Below are 21,895 nucleotides of genomic sequence, written 5' to 3' on the forward strand. Positions count from 1 at the left end.
ACATATTTAATGACAAAATTTTAATCCAAATCATAGACATATATATATGATATTCAACTAAATTATTTTAGAATCTTGTACACTAAATATGCTTACGTCACATGTAAGTGTAAATGTCTTACTTTCCTTCTTTAAAACGACATTATGTAATTAGATATGTAATTTACCGTTACCTCAAAGATTTTTTTCTACATAAAACTTAGATACGTATTTAGATGTAACATCCTGTATATATAAATCTCAGTATACGACATTCTTGTGTAATTTTTCATTGAAATGCGTTTCTTTGTTAATTAATTATTCCCGCTATCTTTTATTTCGCAGGAATACACTCAATATTAGACTGAATAATTCTGGCAGTGCTGTAGAAGGACGTTATTTAGCAATTATTTCAGACAACGATCCGAAGCCATTTTTAATCTTTGGCTTCAACAGGCTACTTTTTTTAATTGCTGGAAACGCTTATTAGTAGATTCAGGAAACATCAGCCAAATATTGAAAAACTTACATTTACACGCACTCGAAGTTTGAATCGACGTACTTTTAACTTATATATAAACTAAGGTATATGACATCCACTAAAATTTTTGGTATGTGCGTAAACTATAATAGTTTCTCATCGGCTGACATTCAATGCATAGTGACACAAGCATATTTTGTGTGATGTCATATTTAATTTTAATAGAAATATTTTTTCCGCAGATTTCATACGAAGGACCGATTATTGAACTGCCTTATCAGTGTGCAAAATAAATAAGAATCAGGTGCTAAATAACGTTCAATTCAAATCATTACGCATTTGGAAAATTTTAAACATGAATAAATGTTAGATATTATTTAACAAAAGGAAAAAATTAACCAACACACTACACAAACTACTTTGTATTTCTACTTTCTTAGCTCAACTATAAAATATCATTTGTGAGATTTTTTGGACTCCGCTTTCGGAGTTTTCATTTGCCGTCATGACTGACGTGAATATCTACTTTTACTGTTACAACTGAAGATTTTTTCAATATGCATTGAATATTATGGGAGACTGTATTTCATAAAAATCATAACCACTGGAGTCCATAAGACATTTTGTTGCCTAAGAACTAAGGTACCTCGAGCGAAAGCCCAAAGGAATTAGACAGGAACACCTAATTGCACTTTAAGTAAACACACTAGCAGAAATTTTATTTTTATTTTCAGTATTTAACAAAAATGTAATAGAACTAGCGTAATAATTCGGGTTACTTAACGATACAAACGTAAAACTAAATAATTTAATGAAAACATTATTAAAATCCTTAAAAGTAATTTATCACAGTATCTTGGTAATATGATTGTTTGGATCTTCGCCTTTAAAAATAATAGGAAATCTAAAAATTAAGTTACACCAGTTACAAGGAGGAATAGAAAATGCGAGAGAAATAGAAAGGAAATTTTTATTATCTATTAATATATCACTTGGAAAGAAATATCTCTATTCCTAATTGACAACCAACTTGATTTTCATAAATTTCTTAATAGTTTTTCTTATATAATCGAAAATGACAATAAAAATTCATGCATTTAAGGGTTAATATAATGTATTCATAATCAAATTGGTCTGCTGCTCTTTATTTATTCGTATATTCTCAGCTGATACCAATAAGATTGTGATACAGAAATGGTTGTCCTAGACTTGATTAAGTAACCTTTAATCTTGACTCAATTTGAAAAAAAAACCGTTTTGAAATTCTATGAATTTTATAATATTTACGTTGAATGATTTAACACGGACACTGGAAATGACTGGAAAATGACTTATCGAAAAGAGATTTAAGTATATTTTTTTATTTTTTTTTGGTTTCAAAGTTTTTATTTAAGGCGGAATAGAAATATTTTCCACATAACCTAAAAATTATTTATCGAAATAGGTGAAATCAGTAAAAGCGTTTAGAAATCTGTGAAATTCATGAAGGCTTGTAAAAACCTGGTGTATCACTTTAAATAAACAATTCCTTCCACATTTAACGGTTTTCTGAGTATAACGTGTGGGTTAGTTAAGAACTTTACACATAACAGTTACAATTTTAATTTTCTTATTGTGGTTATTTTCAATAAAAGTACTTATGAAAAAAAAAAGGTGAATGAATGAACGCTAAATTACTATTATGTTGCGTTATCACAAATTACGCATCGTTATTGTTTTTACGAGCCGCCCTTGAATCCTTTCTTCCAAACCGTGTCCTTCAGATAAGCGAGCTGTCCGTTAACCAGCAAGTCCTCGACCACGTCAGTGAAACCCAATTCGCTGGCTATCCGATACTTGGCGTGTACGGAAACCAACTGCCGGACTATATTTTTCATGTTCCTTATCTCGTTCGGTTTGTTAATATTGGCGTTTATGAATTTTCGGGAGATATCTTGCACCAGAGTCTCCCCGAAAGGATATACGCCCATGAACTCCTCTAGGTAGGTACTGTTAGTTCGGATTATGCACTGTTCAAACAGTATCGAAGCCCAGTCGGGCTGGAAGTTGTATGCTTCTACTAAAATACGCGACTGAGCGCAACTAAAATATTAAAAAAATCAAGGGTTTACTAATAATTTTTGAAATTTGTTTAGAATTCTGAGAAAAAAAAATGTATCTTTTGTGCTGCGTTGCTAACCGAACTAAGTAGCTTAGCCTACTAAATGCTATTAGGCTACTAAAAAATATGTAGTAAGCCTTCAAATATCAATCATAAATGAAACTCAAATCTCATTTTGGAACGCACCCATTGATCTGAACATTGAACTTTCTTCGCATTGCTGATTGCCTGATTCCCTAATTAGATGATATACCTTTTAATAGTTCCCTCAGCGAACGATATTTTGAATGTAAGGAAGGACCACAATAGCAAATGTGTGATTGCTTTTGGACTCATTTTCTTCGGGAAATTGTGGTGACGTGTATTTTGTCATGGAACGCTTAATATCACTAATGTGGAAATTATTAGATAGAAAAGCAGATGCAGTTTTAATTCTGGGTTCAGTGATTCGGGTTGAGATCGTTTTACGGCAAGACAATGTGAATGTGAAGGTGTTAGTTTTCAAAAGCTTCCATAAATAGATTTGCATTCACTGGTAATAGATAACTGAGAACCCATAGCTGTTCCTGATATTTGTGAATAAATTTGACTGTTACAGATTTTTGATTTAATATATCTGAAATAATGTTGCCAGTTTCAGGAATAGGGACTTTAGGTTTAAATGTAGAAGCTAGATATTTTGCTAGAGAATAGTTTGGAAAGCCTACTAACTACTAACAATAGGTCAAAGGGGTAATGCTGGCTTGTGAATCTTAGGAAGTCCATAGATACGTGGAATTTTGGAGTCATGAGGATCTACAGATTGCGTTTCATAGATAACGTAGGATCCTTCGTCAGTTGACAATAAGGATCCGTCTGTAAGAATGACCAGCGTAGCATTTTCTTTACCTGCTTTTAGAGTTACTTTGGCGGGATTAGATTTTAGAAACTTTAGAGCTATGTGTTCAAGCTTTGGATTTAGGGGGTTTGGATTTGGGTCAAATTTCTTTGCTGTTTGCACTTTGTTAAGGATAGACTCAACATTTGAAATCATTTCCTCTTTTTGGATAATACGTGAGGGAAGGACGAAATTAAAACCTTTTGCAAGAACTGATTTTTCAGTCTCTGATGCTGTTATATCTTTACACATCTTATCTTACATAGTGTTTAGTGGTGGTTAGTTGAGAAGAGTTTGATGGTTTCATTTGTATTGAGGTTAGTCTTTTAAATTTTTGAATGTGATTCTGGGTAGAAGATTTAGGCGAAGATTTTTCAGCTTTCTCATGAATCGTATTTGAAAGGGTATCGAACTAGGACAGCTACAAAATAAAAGCAATTTCAATATATAGAGAAGATTCTTATTGATTTGGTGTATTTCTTTACGTGTATGGTGAATAACGTTGATAATGATTGGCGAAACGTCAGGGATTTATCAACAGCCGACGCAGGAGGAATTCAAAACAACTATGAATAATATCACATAAATGTCTGTTAAAAATGGAAGAAGAAACAACTTAAAAAAAACTGGTTAAAACACTACAACAATATATACCGGAATGGAAAAACTGCAATTTACTAACAAACGATGCGAATGATATTTATTAAGCAACCAACAAACCCTCTTGTTCAGCTGTTTCTATTGAAAGAATTGAAAAAATATAACTTTAAAACATAAATTAAATACATATTTATGCAATGAGTTTTATTTCTACCCACCTTTAGCGGGTGTACTATATTATTTTCACCTGTAATTCTAAAAACTATATATTTTATCTGAAAAATGTTAACAACCCTAGTCCCATGTATGATGTGATAAATAAGTCCAGCGAGTAACTTAAAATTCACTCTCAGGCAACTGGCAACGTTGTTAGTTGTGGTGCATTTCACAAAAAAACAGTAAAGAATATGTAATATTAAGAATATTTAATGATAATGATTTAGTCTTGTGCAATTTTGCAGAAATGGGTGGTCCAGTTATTCGGAAAAAAGTGTACAAGACCAAAGCTATGGGATAGCTGGATCCTAGGGTGGTGAGTGATTCAGTTGCCCCAAATAGCTATCGTCATTTACAGTGGTACCGTTTTTTAGGGTTTTAAGACGTATATCCCTTATTAGTCAAGCTAGCATGTATCTTGGATTTTTCGATACAGGGTGATTTTGGAAATTTGGGCATAGTCCGTTTCCTTCTGGAAATTTCATTAGATCTATAATAATATAAATAACATTATAAAGGCTATTTTAAATACTAAGTCTCTCGGAACGTTTTTCTACCAGGTTGTCAATGAAACAATAACTAAAATGTGCAACAGTTAACTTAAATATGTTAGTTTACTGTCAAAATAAATTTGTTGTATTTATCTGCTGTATTAAATGTGCACCTTATAACTTTTCATATGTTATATATTATATTATTACATATGTGTTACATATTTTCGAAAGACATACAGAGTATTTTATTTAAAAAAAAAAAGACAAGTTTAGTTTATACGTCAAAATTTGTCAGTTTGGGAAGAAAACTAACTACGCCACTGGATCCTACGCTCAACCGCACCAAAAAGGGTGTCAAAAAATACAACAAAAATTCAAAATTACCTTGTATCTAAAAAATTTCAAACAACCGTTTGTGGTTCCTTCGTTCCAGAAAAAAAGCAGCTTTAGGAACATTTTTTCACACTATGCAAACGAAAAAAAAAAAACAAAGCTGGGAGCTGAGAAATTCTGGAAATTATTTTATGCTTCGAATCTCACCGCAAAGGACGCAATTGACATAAAAATCCAGTTACTAACAAAAGAACACTCTTTCAATTTACATTTAAAAAATTTTAATCATACTTTTTTGTTTCCTGTAGTTTATTTCAGTTGTTTTCATACAATATGAGCAAAATTTTAATTTCAATTAAAAGATAAAAAAAACAGGAAGCTAACAATAATACGGAAATTTGGTAATAGTTTAATCAACTAATTTTAATAAAATTTAATAAGAATTTATAAACCCAAAAAATATTAGAAAATAAACCTTCCAGCACTCACCTCAATTCCTTGGATATTAGTGAAACAACCTGAGAGTTACTTAAATGAAATAAACACTGTGCATTCGGCATAGAAGATCGAAACAAAGATTTTTGCAGGGCGATTAATTCTGCTTGTTTTACGGCGTTCATGGCCCTGGTCAGTTTCTCTCCCTGCATATGAAACTCTGTCGCGTGGGTATAATTTTCCATGAGCTTAAAAAAAAAGAAGAAACAGATTTTTTAAAAGAAAATAATAATAATTGCGATTGCAAATTAAAAACAAAGATATTGATTACATTAAAAAAAAAGCCTCCAAATAAATGGTCAATCAAATCTAATGTTATTGATGCTGGATTTTTGAAAATATGCAATAATGATATTTATTTTTTTATTTCAATATTTTCCGCATTCAATAGCACAACGAAAACCCTCTTAGCCGCCAAAAACAAAGCACTATGAACTCAATAAGCTTAGAAACATTTGATAGTTATTTACCTTTAGTTTAAAGTTATGTTAACAAGCAAGTTAACCAAAGATCTAGAAATTAGAGATTTCTTTTTCTTTTATAGATATTTTGATCAGTTCTCACCCATTAATGACCATCAATTTCATTAATCGTAGGTTTGCTTAGTCAGCTGTCAAAAATAGAAACAATAATGGAAGACTTTAAATTTACAGGAAATTTTTTAATCAAATGCAGTAATGTGGTTTTTTATAAAAGTGTGGAAAATGCTTTAAATACAGGTAAATATTCACTTTCCGGCATATTTTTATCTACTGACTTAAGTACCTACCTTACGTACCTGCCCTACCATAATACAGCTTTCGGATTCACCGACCAGGATCTACACAAAGGGCAACAAGGAAAACTGCGACAACTATCGAGGTATCGCAGTGACGAGCTCAAATAGAACGCGAATACACAAACAGGGAAGCAGAAGAACAAGCCGGCTTTCGCGCGGGAAGATCCATCGTTGGCCATCTGCTTTGCGTCACCCAGCTTATCGAGAAAATGACAGCCTTCAATAAGGAGATACATCTCCTGTTCGTGGGTCTGAAGAAGGCGTACCGCTAACAAAACTTTGGGAGGCATTAGACCAGACACACCGAAGCGTCAACATAATAAGACCAGTGAAAGAACTATATAGAAACTGCCACATTAAAGTCAAGGTCGGCCAAAAAATGTCCATTGGAGTTACAAACAACAAGGGACTCAAACAAGGGTGTTCTGTATCCCCACCCTGTTCAAGATACATCTTGAACAAGCGTTAAGGATATGGAAGCAAAAATGCAGAAATATGGGCATCCCCCTTAACAATGCGAATATATACCCTAAGCTTCGCAGATGACTAAGTCATAATGGCGCAAGACTACGATGACGTAGAATACATGACGCGAAAACTGATCGAAGAATACAAGAAATGGGGGTTGGAAGTAAACTTACCAAAGAGAAAGTATATGTGTATCGTGGAGCACAACGCGACCTCCTGTTAGAGGACGGTCAGGCTATCAAAAGCTGCGAAACCTACAAATACCTGGGAATGTACATATCCAGCAGTGGGACGTTAGACAACGCCATCAAAGAACGAAATAATCAAGGCAGAAAGGCTATTACTATGCGGAACACCTTCTTGTGGGACCAAAAAATCACGAGACGAAACAAACACCTAATATACAATACAATCATTAAAAGCATAGTCAATTACAGCAGTGAAGTCTGGCCACTAAAAGAAAGAACCATGAGAACGCTGGAGGCAACAGAGATGATCTTTTGGAGAAGAGCGGCAGGAAGGTCAAGAACCGAAAGAGTCCCAAACGAAACAATTCGCACAACCATGAAGGTGGGCCACACAATTTCAGACGAAATAAGAACAAAACAGTTAAAGTGGTACGGACACGTCCAAAGAATAGAAGACAAGCAACTGCCTAAACAAATACTTACCTGGACACCTACAGAAGAAGGAAGAGGGGAGGACCGAGAAAGAGCTGGAGAGAGGGCATCGATAGTGAAATACAATGGAGAGGACTGAACGAGGACCTATGGAATGACAGAAATCGATGGAGATTTGGAATCGGACGACGTCGGAGAAAGTTTTAAAAACCGATAGATATATATACTTAAGTACTTTCAGTAGATATTTTTTTATCGAGTGCAAAAACAAATTTATCCAAACCTGGAATGCTTGAAAAGGTCAATTTTGTTTGGTATTATATGGCAAAAGTAATTTTATTGAAATCTGTGTTGTGAGCCACCAAATACTTTATAATACTTGGTACCACAAATTCATTTGTATCTTTTTGTATCTATTTGTTTATTAGTCGGAAAGCTTTCGCACAGAGAGCCTTTCTTAGTTTTTTGATTGTGATCTTTTAAAATTTATTACAAAACTCAAAATAATAAACAACTAAAACAAAAAAAAAAAAACTATTTCAGTTGAATTTTAAATATTTAAGAACGAAGTGTCTAAATACAGATTGTCTTGACAATTTCTTTGAATTTTTGTTTTATCCTACTCCAATTCAATGTGAACGAGCTTTTTAAAAAATTTTTTCAATCATATTTGACTTGTTGAAAATCCTTATTTTTATGCAAATGTTTTTATTGATACCTATAAAGTATTTAAAAAATTACAAGTCGTTATATTTTATGATCTTTTTTATTATAAAATTATTATTAAATATTAAAAATATTACTACACTATTATTTTTTAAAATTAATTTTGTTATATAGAAACCAATAAATAAAATAATAATGCTTTCTTTAAACTAAATTGCCTCTAGCCTATAACGCCGACGCTTACTGTCGCGTCTCGTTAAATTGGGGTTCTCTGATCACGCCGAAAAGTTTGCCTTGGTCAAGGTGTGACATTTTCTGTGACTTCACTGATTATCGCTCGAAGTTGTATTCAAAACCTGCATGAAATGAATGAAATTCTAAACAAACCTAACCTAACATGATAGGTTAAGTCATTTATTTTGTATGGCTTTACAATAGAAAACAAATTTTTAATATTACAAGCACGGATGCTTTTGAAGAAATAGCTGGCTTATTTGGAGCGCCAACAACTTACGAATGTTTCCGAATTTCTCAAATATTTAATAATAAACTTATTTATTGACAACTTAGAACTTTTTGTTTATTTTATTTCACACAGACAACGTCCAAACCTCCACTTCCAATCAAAATAACAAATTCAAAACGTTAAAAATCGAAATTAAAGGCATTGGAGTTTTAAAAGTGCGACTACTATTACTTTTATTAATATTATTGAATTTTTAATAGTTTTATTATATTATGGGCTGGGTATAGTATTTAGAATAAATTTAGGAATAACACAATTTTTAATATTATTCTTAGATTTTTTTATTTCATTAAGATTATTAATTAGGTCTTTAATGATTTCACATACTTAGAAAAATTATACAGAAATCCTTAAAATAGAGAAGATTTTTAGGTATAATTAATTAATATCTCTTTTCCTAAAACGTGAAAAATGTATATTTGATTAAAACATGGCGTTGTCGAAACAATTGTCATGTAAAAATATATAGTTTCGTGAAAATCTGAACTTTTAGTTCTTATTTATTTGGAACTAAGAAAGACTCTCTGACTAGAACACACTTCAACAACGTGAGATAAGCCTACTACTAATAAACAAACGAGCACGTTAGAGCTTTTTGACCTTCATACCCGGGACCTCTGGTCATACGCATACAAAATTCAGTTGGTTACTGTCGCCTCTCTTTAGATTGGAACTCTCTGGCATGGTTAAGGTAAAGAATTGTCAAATTTTTCTCATGTCATTTAGGTCATTGTGCTTTGTTTTTGGTGGCTAATTGTGGTTTTATTTACTTCGCCTAGACTAGACTATTTTAAATTAAAATCTTAGGAATCGGCTGGCGTAGTCAAACTGAACGTTTATAGGCCAGTATTAGCAGGCAGTACTTCATAGGCTTTTATAGACTTATAGTGAGTAAGAGTTATAGTAGTAAATTGTTTCTGTTTTCATTTGGACTATAGTTTCTTTGAAGTAATTGAGGATTTTTTTAACAAATGTTACCAAGAAGGAGCTGTGAATAAGTCAAGCCTTTTAAAATGGGGTGATCATGACACCTGTGGCAGGTTGTAAATGCATCTAATAACGCGCATATTAACACTATTGTTGGCTCTTACCTTGTTCAAACACCTCCTGGTGCTACTATCGTTAGGAAACAGTATATAAGGTTCAGTCTCCGGGTTCAGTCTATTGTTCTCCATATCCAATTTGGCGATCGCTATCAAATTCTGGATAAGTATTTCCGATTCCTGCTCCCACAAATCCGCGACTTCTGAGTAAAGTGTAAAATGCAACGCGACCATCTTAAAAAGCTCCTTGTTATCTGGGCAAAATCTCCGCAAATACTCCAACAACGCGTCCTTCAACGCGTCGTCCCTTCTCGAGCCTTTCCTCAGCAAAAACTCAAACTGGTCATGTTCCTTCAATATTTGGAACACATAGTCCATCTCTGAGTAACGCGCAATGCCAATAAACAGCCTCACTATCAATTTCCAACTCCTCAAAGTGACCAAGTGGGCGACCACCGATCGACATTTCCTCAATACCGAGGAGATGCCTTCCATGTTGCAGTCGGCGGTGAAACAATTGTGCGCGATAATTAACAGTTCGACTATCAAAGCTAGCTCGCTGATTTTAAAGTCCAACTCCATCGAAAGCTGCGCCTTGTAGAGGGCGTTCGAATAGCTGTACAGTTTGTAAGCCAAGCAGGACGATTCGTCCTTGAGGAGTTTCAGTATCAAATGGAACTGCGTGTGGACATCCACATTCCACAGGATGAAATCTTCCGTTTTCGATTTCACATATTTTAAGGTGGCGTTCACTATTTCTTCGCAAAACAAGTCTGAAATCTATTACAATATATGTATACCAAATTTTAATTCGAATTTCTTCAGTTAATCACAGTGAGCTGTCAAAATTTTTAATAAATTATCGATAAATCATCAGGTATTTTATTACAAATGCAAAACCGAGCACAATTCTGATATCAAAAACGTCAGCTTTTTGCAGTCTTTTCGACAGAAAAATAAAAATATACCAGAATTGGGCAAAGAAATAGTGCTCTTGCTCTTATTATTAATTCCAGTAATTGTTTGCTACTTAACATCAAAAGAAATTGATGGGTCAGTCCTTGGCTGGAAAATAAAAATGAAAAGGGGTTAAGGTTAAAAAAGAGTTTAAACATGACTCTGAACAAGATAAACCGTTTTTGAGGATGTCAAAAGAAAGTTTTGATAAAACACTGTGTGAAAGCCCATGTAAGTATAAATACATCAGGCTGCCCCGGTCACAGTTTACACTAAATAGACTTTGAATCATAGCACAATATAACTAACGCTAATAACCACTTTAAAAAATGGTCACAAAGTCTCAAAGATATTACGCAGCTATTTTTAAAACTATAGAACTTATTACAAATCCAGTTGACAAGAATGGACTTTACAATATTCTTCAATCATACATTAGTTCTAGAACTCAGTATGTATAGTTAAATGGGGCGAAATTTAAATCTACTACTATACTGATATACTCGTATACCTCAGGGATCGCACTTGGGACCTCTGCTGTTCTCTCTGTTCATAGCAGATGCGGGTGAATATTGTCGTTATCCTGATAAGCTATATGACTACTATGACTACTACGTAAGTATGATATCATGGAATAACTATAGACTACGCATAAAAACATTTTTTTTACTTTAGGAGTTAGCAAAGAACTTCAAGATCCCAAGTAGCTGATCATACTCTATACGCCTATGTGCAATATCATATCCCTATCAACCCATCGTCAACATTGAAAATAGTTTATTTTTCACATTAATTTCAGATATAACCACAATCTACTAGGTGTATCATAAAAAGCAAGGCTTGAATTCTATCATATTTTGAAATTATCTATTACGCGAATAGTATACAGTGACTTTCTTTTGCATAAATTGTTAATAACTGAGTGCATTTGTCACTAAATTCGTTTAGGAATCAAGTATAAGCTTTTAACTCAACCTAAATTTAATTTCTTTCAATTTTCTTTCTTTGCATTTTTTCTTTTGTCTAGAAATATTTTTACTTCTTTGAATTACGATAAATGTAATGATTCTTAGTGCAACTTTGCAAATTGTGACGTTAGTTCGTCATGTTACAGTACCTTGTTTTGAGGTGTTTGGGGTAGTTCCGTCATACTTCGTATCTCTTGTCACTTACAGTTCTGCCCGCTATGAAACGGATCAAGTTTGTCGTGCTATTAAAGCTGGTGAGTTAAAACTTGGTGAGTTCGAAGCGGATTCAGAACTCAAAATTATTTTAAAACGGGGTTAAGTGTTGGTATTGAACTACATCTGTTTTTTCATTTCCATTTTATGTTTCATAAAATATGTTTACAATATTTACTTAGTATTTTACAAAATATGTTGTTGGCAATTAAAGAATTTTTTTTTATTTTCTTTCATTTATTTCTATATTCATTTATATTCAATCGTCACCGCTCAAAGACAGATTTGGATATAATACAAATATGTTCCCTTGCATGTTTAACGGGATGTGGAAGAGTTAAAAGGTTAGACGAAGTGGTAAATATAATTCCTTCCTTATAAAACTTGAATTAAACTTAATAAACCAAAGAAGTTAAAGTAATGACTTACCTGTTCGTTTGACCATCTGAAGACCATAATAAAATCATGGACCACTTCTACTTTATTCATGCAATCGTCGTCGAGGGCGTCCTTGAGCATTTTCATCTGATCCGTACAAGACACCACCACGTAATAAGGTACTTCTATATTAATACTCATCCTGTACAACATTAAAATGGAATGCGCCAAGTCTATTCCATGTTCCAATTTTTCTATGAGACAATGCATTGCGGAAAGTATATTCCTGGACGACGAGCCATTACCCGAATTTTGTGGTTCTTTCGAATAATCGCAGCAGTCTGGAAAATACATCCAACCATTTTAAATAAACTGTCCAGTAAGACAAGACTATATGATAGTTCATAAGTATTTGAAAATTATTAAAATTTACCACAACCTAATGAATTATTTTAATTATTATCAGGGTTCGTGAAAAGACGATTTTTATTAGCTGACAAATTGTTACCTACTAATCTAATTATTACGAATGTAATATAAAAATCACATTATGTAGTATATTGGCTAAATAATAATGTAATAAAAAGGATTAACCATAAATTATCATTCCGTAAATATTGAAATGATGCTTTTAGATCTAAAGGATAGTTTCTTAAGGAATATGTCGGGAATATTCAACCATCTGATTAATTGGTAGAATGAAGTTGTCTATTAGGTCAAACACTTGTTAGAAAATGATTATCGCACCGTTACTTTTTACGCTTGTAATGTAATGTTTTTGGTCTGTCAAATATAGAACCGTTAGTTAGAAGTAGCGGTTTTTACACGATTTTTTTTGAGTAGTTATTTGTGCACACGTTTCTTTGAGGCAAGCACAGATGTATTTTTGAGCTTGAATTTTTTTTATAACCTTAAGTCTTTTAATAATAAGCCAATCATTAACTTACCCTTTTTTTAGATAATGAACTTGCCGTTGATATTGTTAGAGCAATTAAGAGAAACAGATTATACCATTTGAAGACTACACCATATATTGGAAGGGCGGTTAAAAAAGAACTTACAAAGGACGGTGTTTTTTTTTTAAAGGCTAATTATAATTATGTTTTATGGTCGTTTACCATTGGTACGAGCAGTTCAAAAGTGGTCGTGGGTCAATCGAAGATGATGAACAACAATGGTCGGCATCGAAAACTGACGAAAATATTAATAAAGTAACAAACATGTTGCTCGAAAATCGCAAATTAACCATCAGAGATATAGCTCGGGACTTGGACATTGACTATGGATCCGTCCAAGACATTTTAGTTAATGATGATAATGGTTTACGTCGTGTAGTAGCAAAGTTGGTACCAAAAGATCTTAATTTCAAGTCAGGTCAATCAATTTGAAGTCGCGAAAGAAATGATTTGCGATGATAAATCCGATCCCATATCAATCAAAAGCATTATTACTAGAGATGAGACATCAGAAAAGTGTATTTATCATTAGAAGGATGAAAGAGTTTTTAGACTGGCATATATTTTAAAGGTTTATGTATTCTTTTTCATATACACCTTACAGTCTTATTTTGGGAAGCAACTTGGAGCTCGTGAAAATCTTAACTTTACATTTAGTATTTATTTATATACAATTGTTAGAAATTCATAACAATAAAAAAAAACATTCTGATATTCACGGCCATGATATATGGTAGGATAATCTGATACATCTGAACATAAAATTGTTTAATATTCGTCTGAATCATATTAAAAATCTTAATCGAAAAAAGTTTAAAACTGTGCTTAAAGAAAGGAAGTCTAATCTGTAATAATTTATAATGTTCAGGTCTCCCTTATATTTAATATTATTTCGATCTAATCTACATGTAATTCCAGTTGAAGTTAAAATATTCATCTTATATCTGTCTAACTATCTATTTTTTGAATAAATTTACCAAGAACTTCGTGAATTTGATGAATATTTGATATAAAAATGGTGAAATTGCCAGCGTAAGATTAATATTATTTATATTTAGTATTAAGTTATTATTACCAGTTTCCGAAGCTTTCCTGGAACCCCGTTCGGCGATCTTATGATAATAAGTAAAGGAAGAAAGCATTTTTTTCTGATCGGCGTCCAATTGATCCAACCCAATCATCTTCTCAGCCAGCTTGTGGCAACACTTCAAAACGTCCATATCTGCACTACTATAATTAAAAATCTTCTCGACCCTCAGCGCCAACCAAAAGTTACCCCGATCCAAAGCTCTATTGATCAATTCACCGATCTTCGCTGAATGTTCGTCGGGTAACTTCTCGGAACGAGTTTCTATATTGTCGACTAACTCCAGCATCTCCTTGAAGGTTAGGTTTTTCACGTTATCCAACTCGGTCAGTTCGTTTATGTCGCCGAAATAATCTGGGACGGCGACGAAAGCGAGAATCTTTTTCTTTTCCAACTCGTACTGGCTACTAAGGTTGTAAATTTTCGACCACTTGTGGGACAACTTTAAGAGCACGTATTTTGAGTCGTTGCTAGTTATGCGTTCCATAAAAAATTCCACCGCGGTTTGAGGGGAAATATTTTGCTCGGCAAACTCCCTATCGCACTCGTAGAAGAAACCCAAATTGCTGGGGTCACGGTTTTCAAACTTCCACCGCCATTTTTTGAGGACGATAGTATCGGTAACGATATTGGAGCAACGTCCGATTTCTAACGCGGCCTCGAACAAATTTTCTTTCAACAGCCCGTTGAGCACGTCTTCAAGTGCACTTTTCTGAGTTTCCGCATCAAAATAACGACACATATCTAACTTTATTTTAGTGCCAAATAGAATCTTTAAAATTTGAGATAAACGGTAAAAATCGGGACACGATACATTGCAATATTTTTCGAATTTAATGTCACCCAGAGTCTCAACGATCGTTTCTTGATGGTATGTTGAGTTCGTGTTGAATTCGAGCGCGCAGGCCAAAAGTTTCAGAGAGGTATTTTCCAGCCAAGTTTTATTTTTGATGTAGGTCATCTCGTACTCCTTCTCACTCATCACGCTGCCTCTTCTCTGCTTTTTTGAATCTCTGAACAATTCCAGTTTTTGCTTTTGTTGTTCCGGATGCTCTATTCTGATTGCCGCAATGAGAAATTCCATGAAATATCTCAACGGATTCTCCTAATAAGAAACATCATGGTATAAAAAAAGACGGCATTTTCTGTAACTTACTGGAATGAAAATCAGCAAACTTTCGAGAAGGGTTTGTGGAAACCCACTTTTTATGCTACTTCTCAGCAAATCACCGACTAACTCCCCGGACATTGTCAACGCCTCAAAGTTGGTGAATATTTCATACTGATTGGTAGCTACGGACAGCCAGGCAATCCAACTGGTGATCACGGAATCAGGCTGAAAATCCCCCATTCAATTAGAGATTTTTTTTTTTTAAAAGTAGCTTTGTTGTTTAAACTAAGGATCCTTAATAAAAGATGTTCAAAACGAACGCTTTGGGGATTTGTGGTTGAACTACACTTTTGGTATATCCTGCGTAATCTTTGTACTGGATGTCTCAGTAAGAGCAACTAGGTCCGGTGGAAAACGGACGATACAAGAATTTGATTTGATTTTGTGGAGGAGTTCAAACATTTTCTTAAATAAATGTCCATATCTCCAAGAACTCGTGACGCTATCCTTCTTGTTATGTGTGACGGAAATTCGACTGCTTCCCTTGCCACCAGGTGCCGTTCAATAACTGAAAAATGAATAAATACAAAGATATAACATTTTTTAAGTCATTAGATAGTCAAATCTGGGCTCAACAACCTAATGAAAACCGCATCTCAATATCTTTATCCTAACCAAAAATATGATTGAACTTAACACACAAAAAAAAGTTGGCAACATTGGCACTTTACGGGTTTTTAATAAGAATTGACTAAATAAAAATAAAGATAATGTAAAAAGAAGTAAGATAATTAAAGATATTGTAAAACAGTAATCAAGATTACAACAAAGTAGCATTTTATTTGACAAATAATTAGACATTAATAAGAACCCGTAAAGTAGAATTGTTTCCCACAATATAACTTTTTTTTACCGTTAAGTTCTTTTATTCATATTTAAGGTTAGAAAGAAGATCTTGAGATACGGTTTTCACTGGGTTGTTGAGTCCTTATTTAACTATCTAGTGACAGAAAAAAACTCGTATCATTGCATCTGAGGCAATTTTTTTTGCGATTTTATGTCAGAAAAATCGTTGGCAAGATAAACAATCGTAATTGCGTCACTCATAGCACTATTGATAGCCTAAGAAAAACCCTTTTTAAACAATCCAAGTTTATTAACCTACATTAAGTCTTGTTGAAGATATGAACATTTATTTAAGAAAATGTTGGAACACTCTTAACACTTGCAGAGGTATTTGTTGCAGCTGTAAAATAGTACTACTTTAACTATGGTTAATATGGTCTGGGTGTTAAATATTTAAGGAAATTTGACAACTACTGATAGCTCAATAGATTCTGTTCATGTTGGTTGTTAAATGATACAATGTCTTATTGGTTAAAAGAAAGCTTGGAAATGACAAGCGCATGGGCATGTTGGCTTCAAAAATACCTTTTAAGCGTCATGAAATTTGCAAACCATTCGGCGTCAGGCGATTTTGGTTGGTTTTCTACCTTGCACATTAATACTTATAAAACTAAATATATGCAAAAAGTCTGCCCAACACGACCTCTCCAATAAAGCGGAGAAACGACTGTAAACAATCGGTGAGTCAACACGAAGAGGGAGGACAAATGCCAGTATTTCATAATGAAAAAGTGACAAATTAACACAAACCCTTATTTATAAGTGGCAAAATTTTATGGTGGTAGCTTCACTAAGGAAACAAGCAATCAATGTTTTGAAACGTCAATAGAAGGACATTTACAAATGGCCAAATATTGTTTAAGAGCCAAAAGTTTTCATTTTGTTTATTGGAAAATATACATACTGATTACTTAAAGGAGAAATTTGGAAAATCTGTGGTAAATAATTAATTAATCCTATTTTGCACTTTCTTCGACTTTTTGTGCAGTAGATATCTTGGTAGATATTGTGCATGTAAACATTATTGAATTTATTTTTTTTTGCTTTCTTTGATTTTTTTTTGCTACTGTTAAGGCAGCTTAACAAGCTTTTCATCTTGTTGATTATTGTAGATATTAAGCTGGCTCTTAGTATACTTCTTATAAACTTCATATAAATTCTGTTATTAAAGCAATCTGAAAATTTTTATAAATTTATTAATAACTCAAAATTTTGTATTTTTGAAAACCTCTTTTGGCCACTTTTAGTTTATATTGCTGGCCCATTCGGTGTCTAAAAACATTATTCGCAAATATTGCAACATTTTCTTAGTAGTTTAAACATCAAAATCTAAAACTAATATGACATATTTAATTGCACCAATCAATAAACTTACCTCATAACAAGTTGCCACGATGGCCAGAAAAGGGTGCCGATAAAGCTGGCACGCCTGCAAAAGGGCCCTAGGAGGATCAGTACTGTTATGGCAACGGATCAGAGTATGAAGCAAGGTCGTCTTGACATTCGAAACGTCGATCTCGATAGAATCGGAAGTGGAGGAACTGTGTCCGCTCGAGAGACTAAAACTCGATTCGGACTTGCTGTAGGACAACAAATCCAAACTATCGCTTCCAGACTCTATGTTCTTCCTCACGCCGATGCGAGATAAGTAATATTTCCTAGAATCTCGCTCTTTCATAATGGTGCTCGGTTCTTCTACGTGTATGTCGTGAATGACGCTATGTACTATATGCTCGCTAACGTTCGGGTTCTTGAAGTATGCTACCAGAGCCTTCACTTGGGGAATGGGATAGTTTTTCATCTGGGCATACAACAAGAACGGAAGCCACAAGTTTTCATATGCGCAACGTTTTAAAAATAATTCAGGCAGCGGCAAATTGGAAAGCACGCACAGTTTATGGACAATTTCGTAGTCGCTGACTGCGTTTAAGAAATTAGAACCCGAGCACAAACTTTTAAACTCGATTGCTTCGACAATCACCCACTCTATCAGATCCAGCACAGATTTCGGATCTTGGTCGATTTTGAGAAACAAAGACATCACGGTTTCCAACTCCACTCCTGAGTTTAACAACATTTCTGCAGAGTGCACGCACACTCTCAAATAATCCGAGCTCACTCCGATCATTTCCAAGAAAGCGATGCAGCTGGACGTCACTTCGATGTCGTTTATTTTCATTATGGCCGTTTTTAGTACCTTCTTCCTCAAAGTTTTGAGTCGCTTCGCCACTACTTTTTCGCTGAGCTTGAACCGTCTATAGGCGATACTCGGGCGACATTGAGTGAGATAGAATATGTAATTCACTTTTTTGGAATAGCCGTATTTCTCCACCATGCGTGGGTCGTTGAAGTGCGGCATCGACCCGCCACTAAACCGAAACGAAAACAAAGTTCCGATGTCGATATTTAGGTGCTTCCTCATCAAATCGTAATAATTGAGGTTATGTTTCATACCCCCCACCCATTTGTTGTAAATATTTGAAAAAATCTTATACTTGATGTCCAGTGCGCCGAAAAGCTGGGCATCGCCGACAACCAACGACTTTTGCGACATTACGTCGGTCACAGACAAATTTTTAGAAAATATAAGCAAACCTAACATTAATATCGGATTATCACAAAAATATGTTTCTATATTACCAGATAAATACTTCGCGACATTGAGGATATTATCGTGAAGAGAAGTCTCGTTAAAATAGGGAGCTAATTTCCTTAGTTCCACCATTAAATCCAAATCGATGGAACGTTTTTCCATAGCAATGGCGGTCAGGTCGAAATTCCTAGTACTGTTATTCAAAACCGTTACCAAGCCCTTGTCCAAACAATAATCGACAAACAACACCATGTACTTGTCGAAAGGTAAATTTGAGTGTTTGTTATTTAATATTTGGCCAATGTGGGCGATGTTGTCGGCTGCGCCTACTCTTCTTGACACGCTTATTAAACTATGTACCTCGGACTCGCAGAATATTCCAAACCTGGCGAATTCGTTTAAGACATGATCACGTATGTGCAATGAGCAATCACTATCCATCACTTTGTTTAGCATTTTCAATGTGACTGGAAAGGACTGGAACAGCTTGAACAGAGGTTGGGAGATACTTAAGCTGTCGCAATCTTCTTTGGAATAAGTGACAATGATCCACGCTTTGAGCAAATCAATATCGTTATACATAAGTAACTGCTCCCAAAGAACTTCGGCATTGAAGAACGGCAACAAATGAAGATCTGAAACCAAATCACTCTTAAAAGATTATAAGGGCAGTTGTACAGGAAAATAACCCAATGATAACCTGCCTACGTATAAATGTTTTGGACTCACACAGGAAGTGTTTGTGGATAGTTTAAGCAATATTTTGCAGCACTGCATCGACAGACTGGAGTCGAACATACCTTTTTACTGGAGGTATAAATAGAGGCTAACGTAAATTAGAAGATGACGCAACAAAAAAATATTTAACTTAACTTTAACTTAAGATCATGGATTTATCAGTATGAATAACAAGCCAACTAGAAACTCCGAAAACACTGTAAATGTAGAGGTGAACTGTTTAATAATCTTAACACAGCTGAATTAAAATATAGGCCAACAGACCATTATCCCATCCCCCTAAGTCGGCAAATCAATTGCTGGACAGAGCGGTAGCTAACTAACGGATATTTTTATTAATAATCATAAGAATAGTATATCCAAATGATTTCCAAAGGGATTATAATATCCATTAGAAACAGTAATTGACTTAAGAATCTACAGAAAATAACAATCTAGAATGATATAAGAAGTGTAGAAAACTGTCGCCCTTTCACTTTCTGCCCCTTCCCAACCTGAAGAGATTTAGGCATAATTATAGATAAAAATGTTCAGGTCAAAGTAACAAAATTAATATTTAAATGCTATGAATTAAGAACCATTCTTAATAAATCACTATTTGAGGTAAAGTTTGTGTGATAACTTTAAATTAATTCCAAGTACTTCAAAATACATTATTAAATTAAAATTAAAAATATGAGGTATCTGACAGAGTCTTTTGAGGGAGTAAATTATTAAATATTCGTCAGATGCACCTTCATGCTATAATGATAAAGGTAGTAAACATACTATTATCATGGATAAAATACAAGAAATGTAACAATAAACAATGTTGAACTGCAGAACCCCAGACATTCAACATGTCAAATGCATATTTATTATTTAGGACCCAAAGTTAGTAGTTTCCTAACAAATCAAAAAATGGACACTGCAAAATAACTTCACAGTTTTAGAATTTTAAAATATTAATAATTCCTAATGATTTATACTTGGAGTCTATGGAATTTTGAACTCTTTAATTTAATATTTATATATTTGTATATGTAAGTGTATCTTTTTCTTTTGTATGGATGCTAGTCCTTTGTTAAACTCACTTTAAAGGCAAAAATTATCAGAAAAAATATGCACACCCAGTACCATCATGCAATAATGTATTAATCCAAATAGGGTAATTGAGAAACATACTTTTGAAATTTATCTGATGTACTGTTGATTGCATTACAGATTAAGTTATATTATTTTTTTATGATATATTTGCACTGCTAGTGCTATGACTAATAAATAATACTCACCCTGGGTTCTTAAAATCAGTTTGCAGGCCATTTCATTTTTCCAGATATGAGTTTTTTCATCAAGACAATGAATACTATCTTCCCTTAACCTACTACGCACTGTGAAAATGCTATTCTTTAAAATTACGTCCAGAAAGTGCCAAAGGTTTTTCATGTCTTCAGTTAGGTGGCCTGACTTCTGTAAGTAACCTCCGATGTAATCTCTCAAATCTTTCTTATTGGTGTTACGGAAAACTTTAACCAATTCAGGTACAGGATTGACATCTATGTTCTTTAATATGTGAGAGACTCGAAATATTTGTTTGCGTTCCAGTAACTCATTTACCCAGATGGATATCTAAAATATTATTTAGTAAATTCATAATAATTTTGCAACTGTTATTAGTAAAAATCTAGTCATACCTCGTCTTTAATAAATGATTTTGCTTCATCCACAGATATACCTTTTTTCAAGCACAAAAATTCCATAGCAAGATGGACATGACCTTTTGCACCAGCTTCCCTTGCAACCTCCCGATCACTTTTAAAAGTCCATCCGTTCCAAATTCCAAGATTTTCCTTTGTTATATTTGGTGGCGGTATTAACTTTCTTTCCTTCAAAGAGTCATGGTCTTTTAATCCTACATAAATCTTGCGGCTCAATTTACCTACTTTAAAAAAATGTTTCGGTTCCATTTTTGAAATGAACGGCCTAGACGAATATTATCAGTATAAATAGTTAACCTCATAATCAAAAGCCTCTTCCATAAATAATTTTTTAAATGAAAATCCTAGCCTTTTGTTTATTTTGAATCATACGCATAACACAAAATTGATTAAAATATTTGTTTTCAATTAATGATAGATATCAGCTGACGTGTATAAAGGTCTGTTTCCATGAAGGCTTTTGCGACAGTTGCGAGAGACGCTTGGCTGATCATTTTATCATCACGTGGTGAGGTATTCATTTCAATAATTTCTAAGTGCCATTAAAATATGTTTAATAATCATACTGAATATATAATTTAGGCACTAAAAAAGGCAGTCTTCCGGTTCTCGCA

General features: G+C 33.8%; 1 protein-coding gene across 1 annotated transcript; it reads right to left on the reverse strand.

Annotated features, from left to right (window-relative positions):
- Positions 1 to 118: 118 nt before the first annotated feature.
- Positions 119 to 21,815, reverse strand: LOC132700118 (spatacsin). The gene is made up of 10 exons (XM_060667245.1): positions 21,507 to 21,815; positions 21,258 to 21,449; positions 20,856 to 21,192; positions 17,629 to 19,481; positions 15,393 to 15,572; positions 14,225 to 15,341; positions 12,245 to 12,534; positions 9,726 to 10,457; positions 5,571 to 5,764; positions 119 to 2,542 (listed from the first exon to the last, which is right to left on the reverse strand). Exons 1-10 carry the CDS (start codon positions 21,528 to 21,530, stop codon positions 2,179 to 2,181), a joined length of 5,283 nt encoding a protein of 1,760 aa, XP_060523228.1. The 5' UTR covers positions 21,531 to 21,815; the 3' UTR covers positions 119 to 2,178.
- Positions 21,816 to 21,895: the final 80 nt, after the last annotated feature.

Source organism: Cylas formicarius, unplaced genomic scaffold (genome assembly GCF_029955315.1).
Source record: "Cylas formicarius isolate icCylForm1 unplaced genomic scaffold, icCylForm1.1 PGA_scaffold_10__41_contigs__length_53128322, whole genome shotgun sequence".
Lineage (NCBI taxonomy): Eukaryota > Metazoa > Arthropoda > Insecta > Coleoptera > Brentidae > Cylas > Cylas formicarius.

Coding starts and splice junctions, on each gene's coding strand:
- LOC132700118 (XM_060667245.1), bottom strand. CDS start 21,530: ATGGAACCGAAACATTTTTTTAAA. Junction 21,450..21,506: donor AACCGAAACATTTTTTTAAA/GTAGGTAAATTG, acceptor GACTCTTTGAAG/GAAAGAAAGTTAATACCGCC. Junction 5,765..9,725: donor CCAGGAGGTGTTTGAACAAG/GTAAGAGCCAAC, acceptor TTTTTTTTTAAG/CTCATGGAAAATTATACCCA.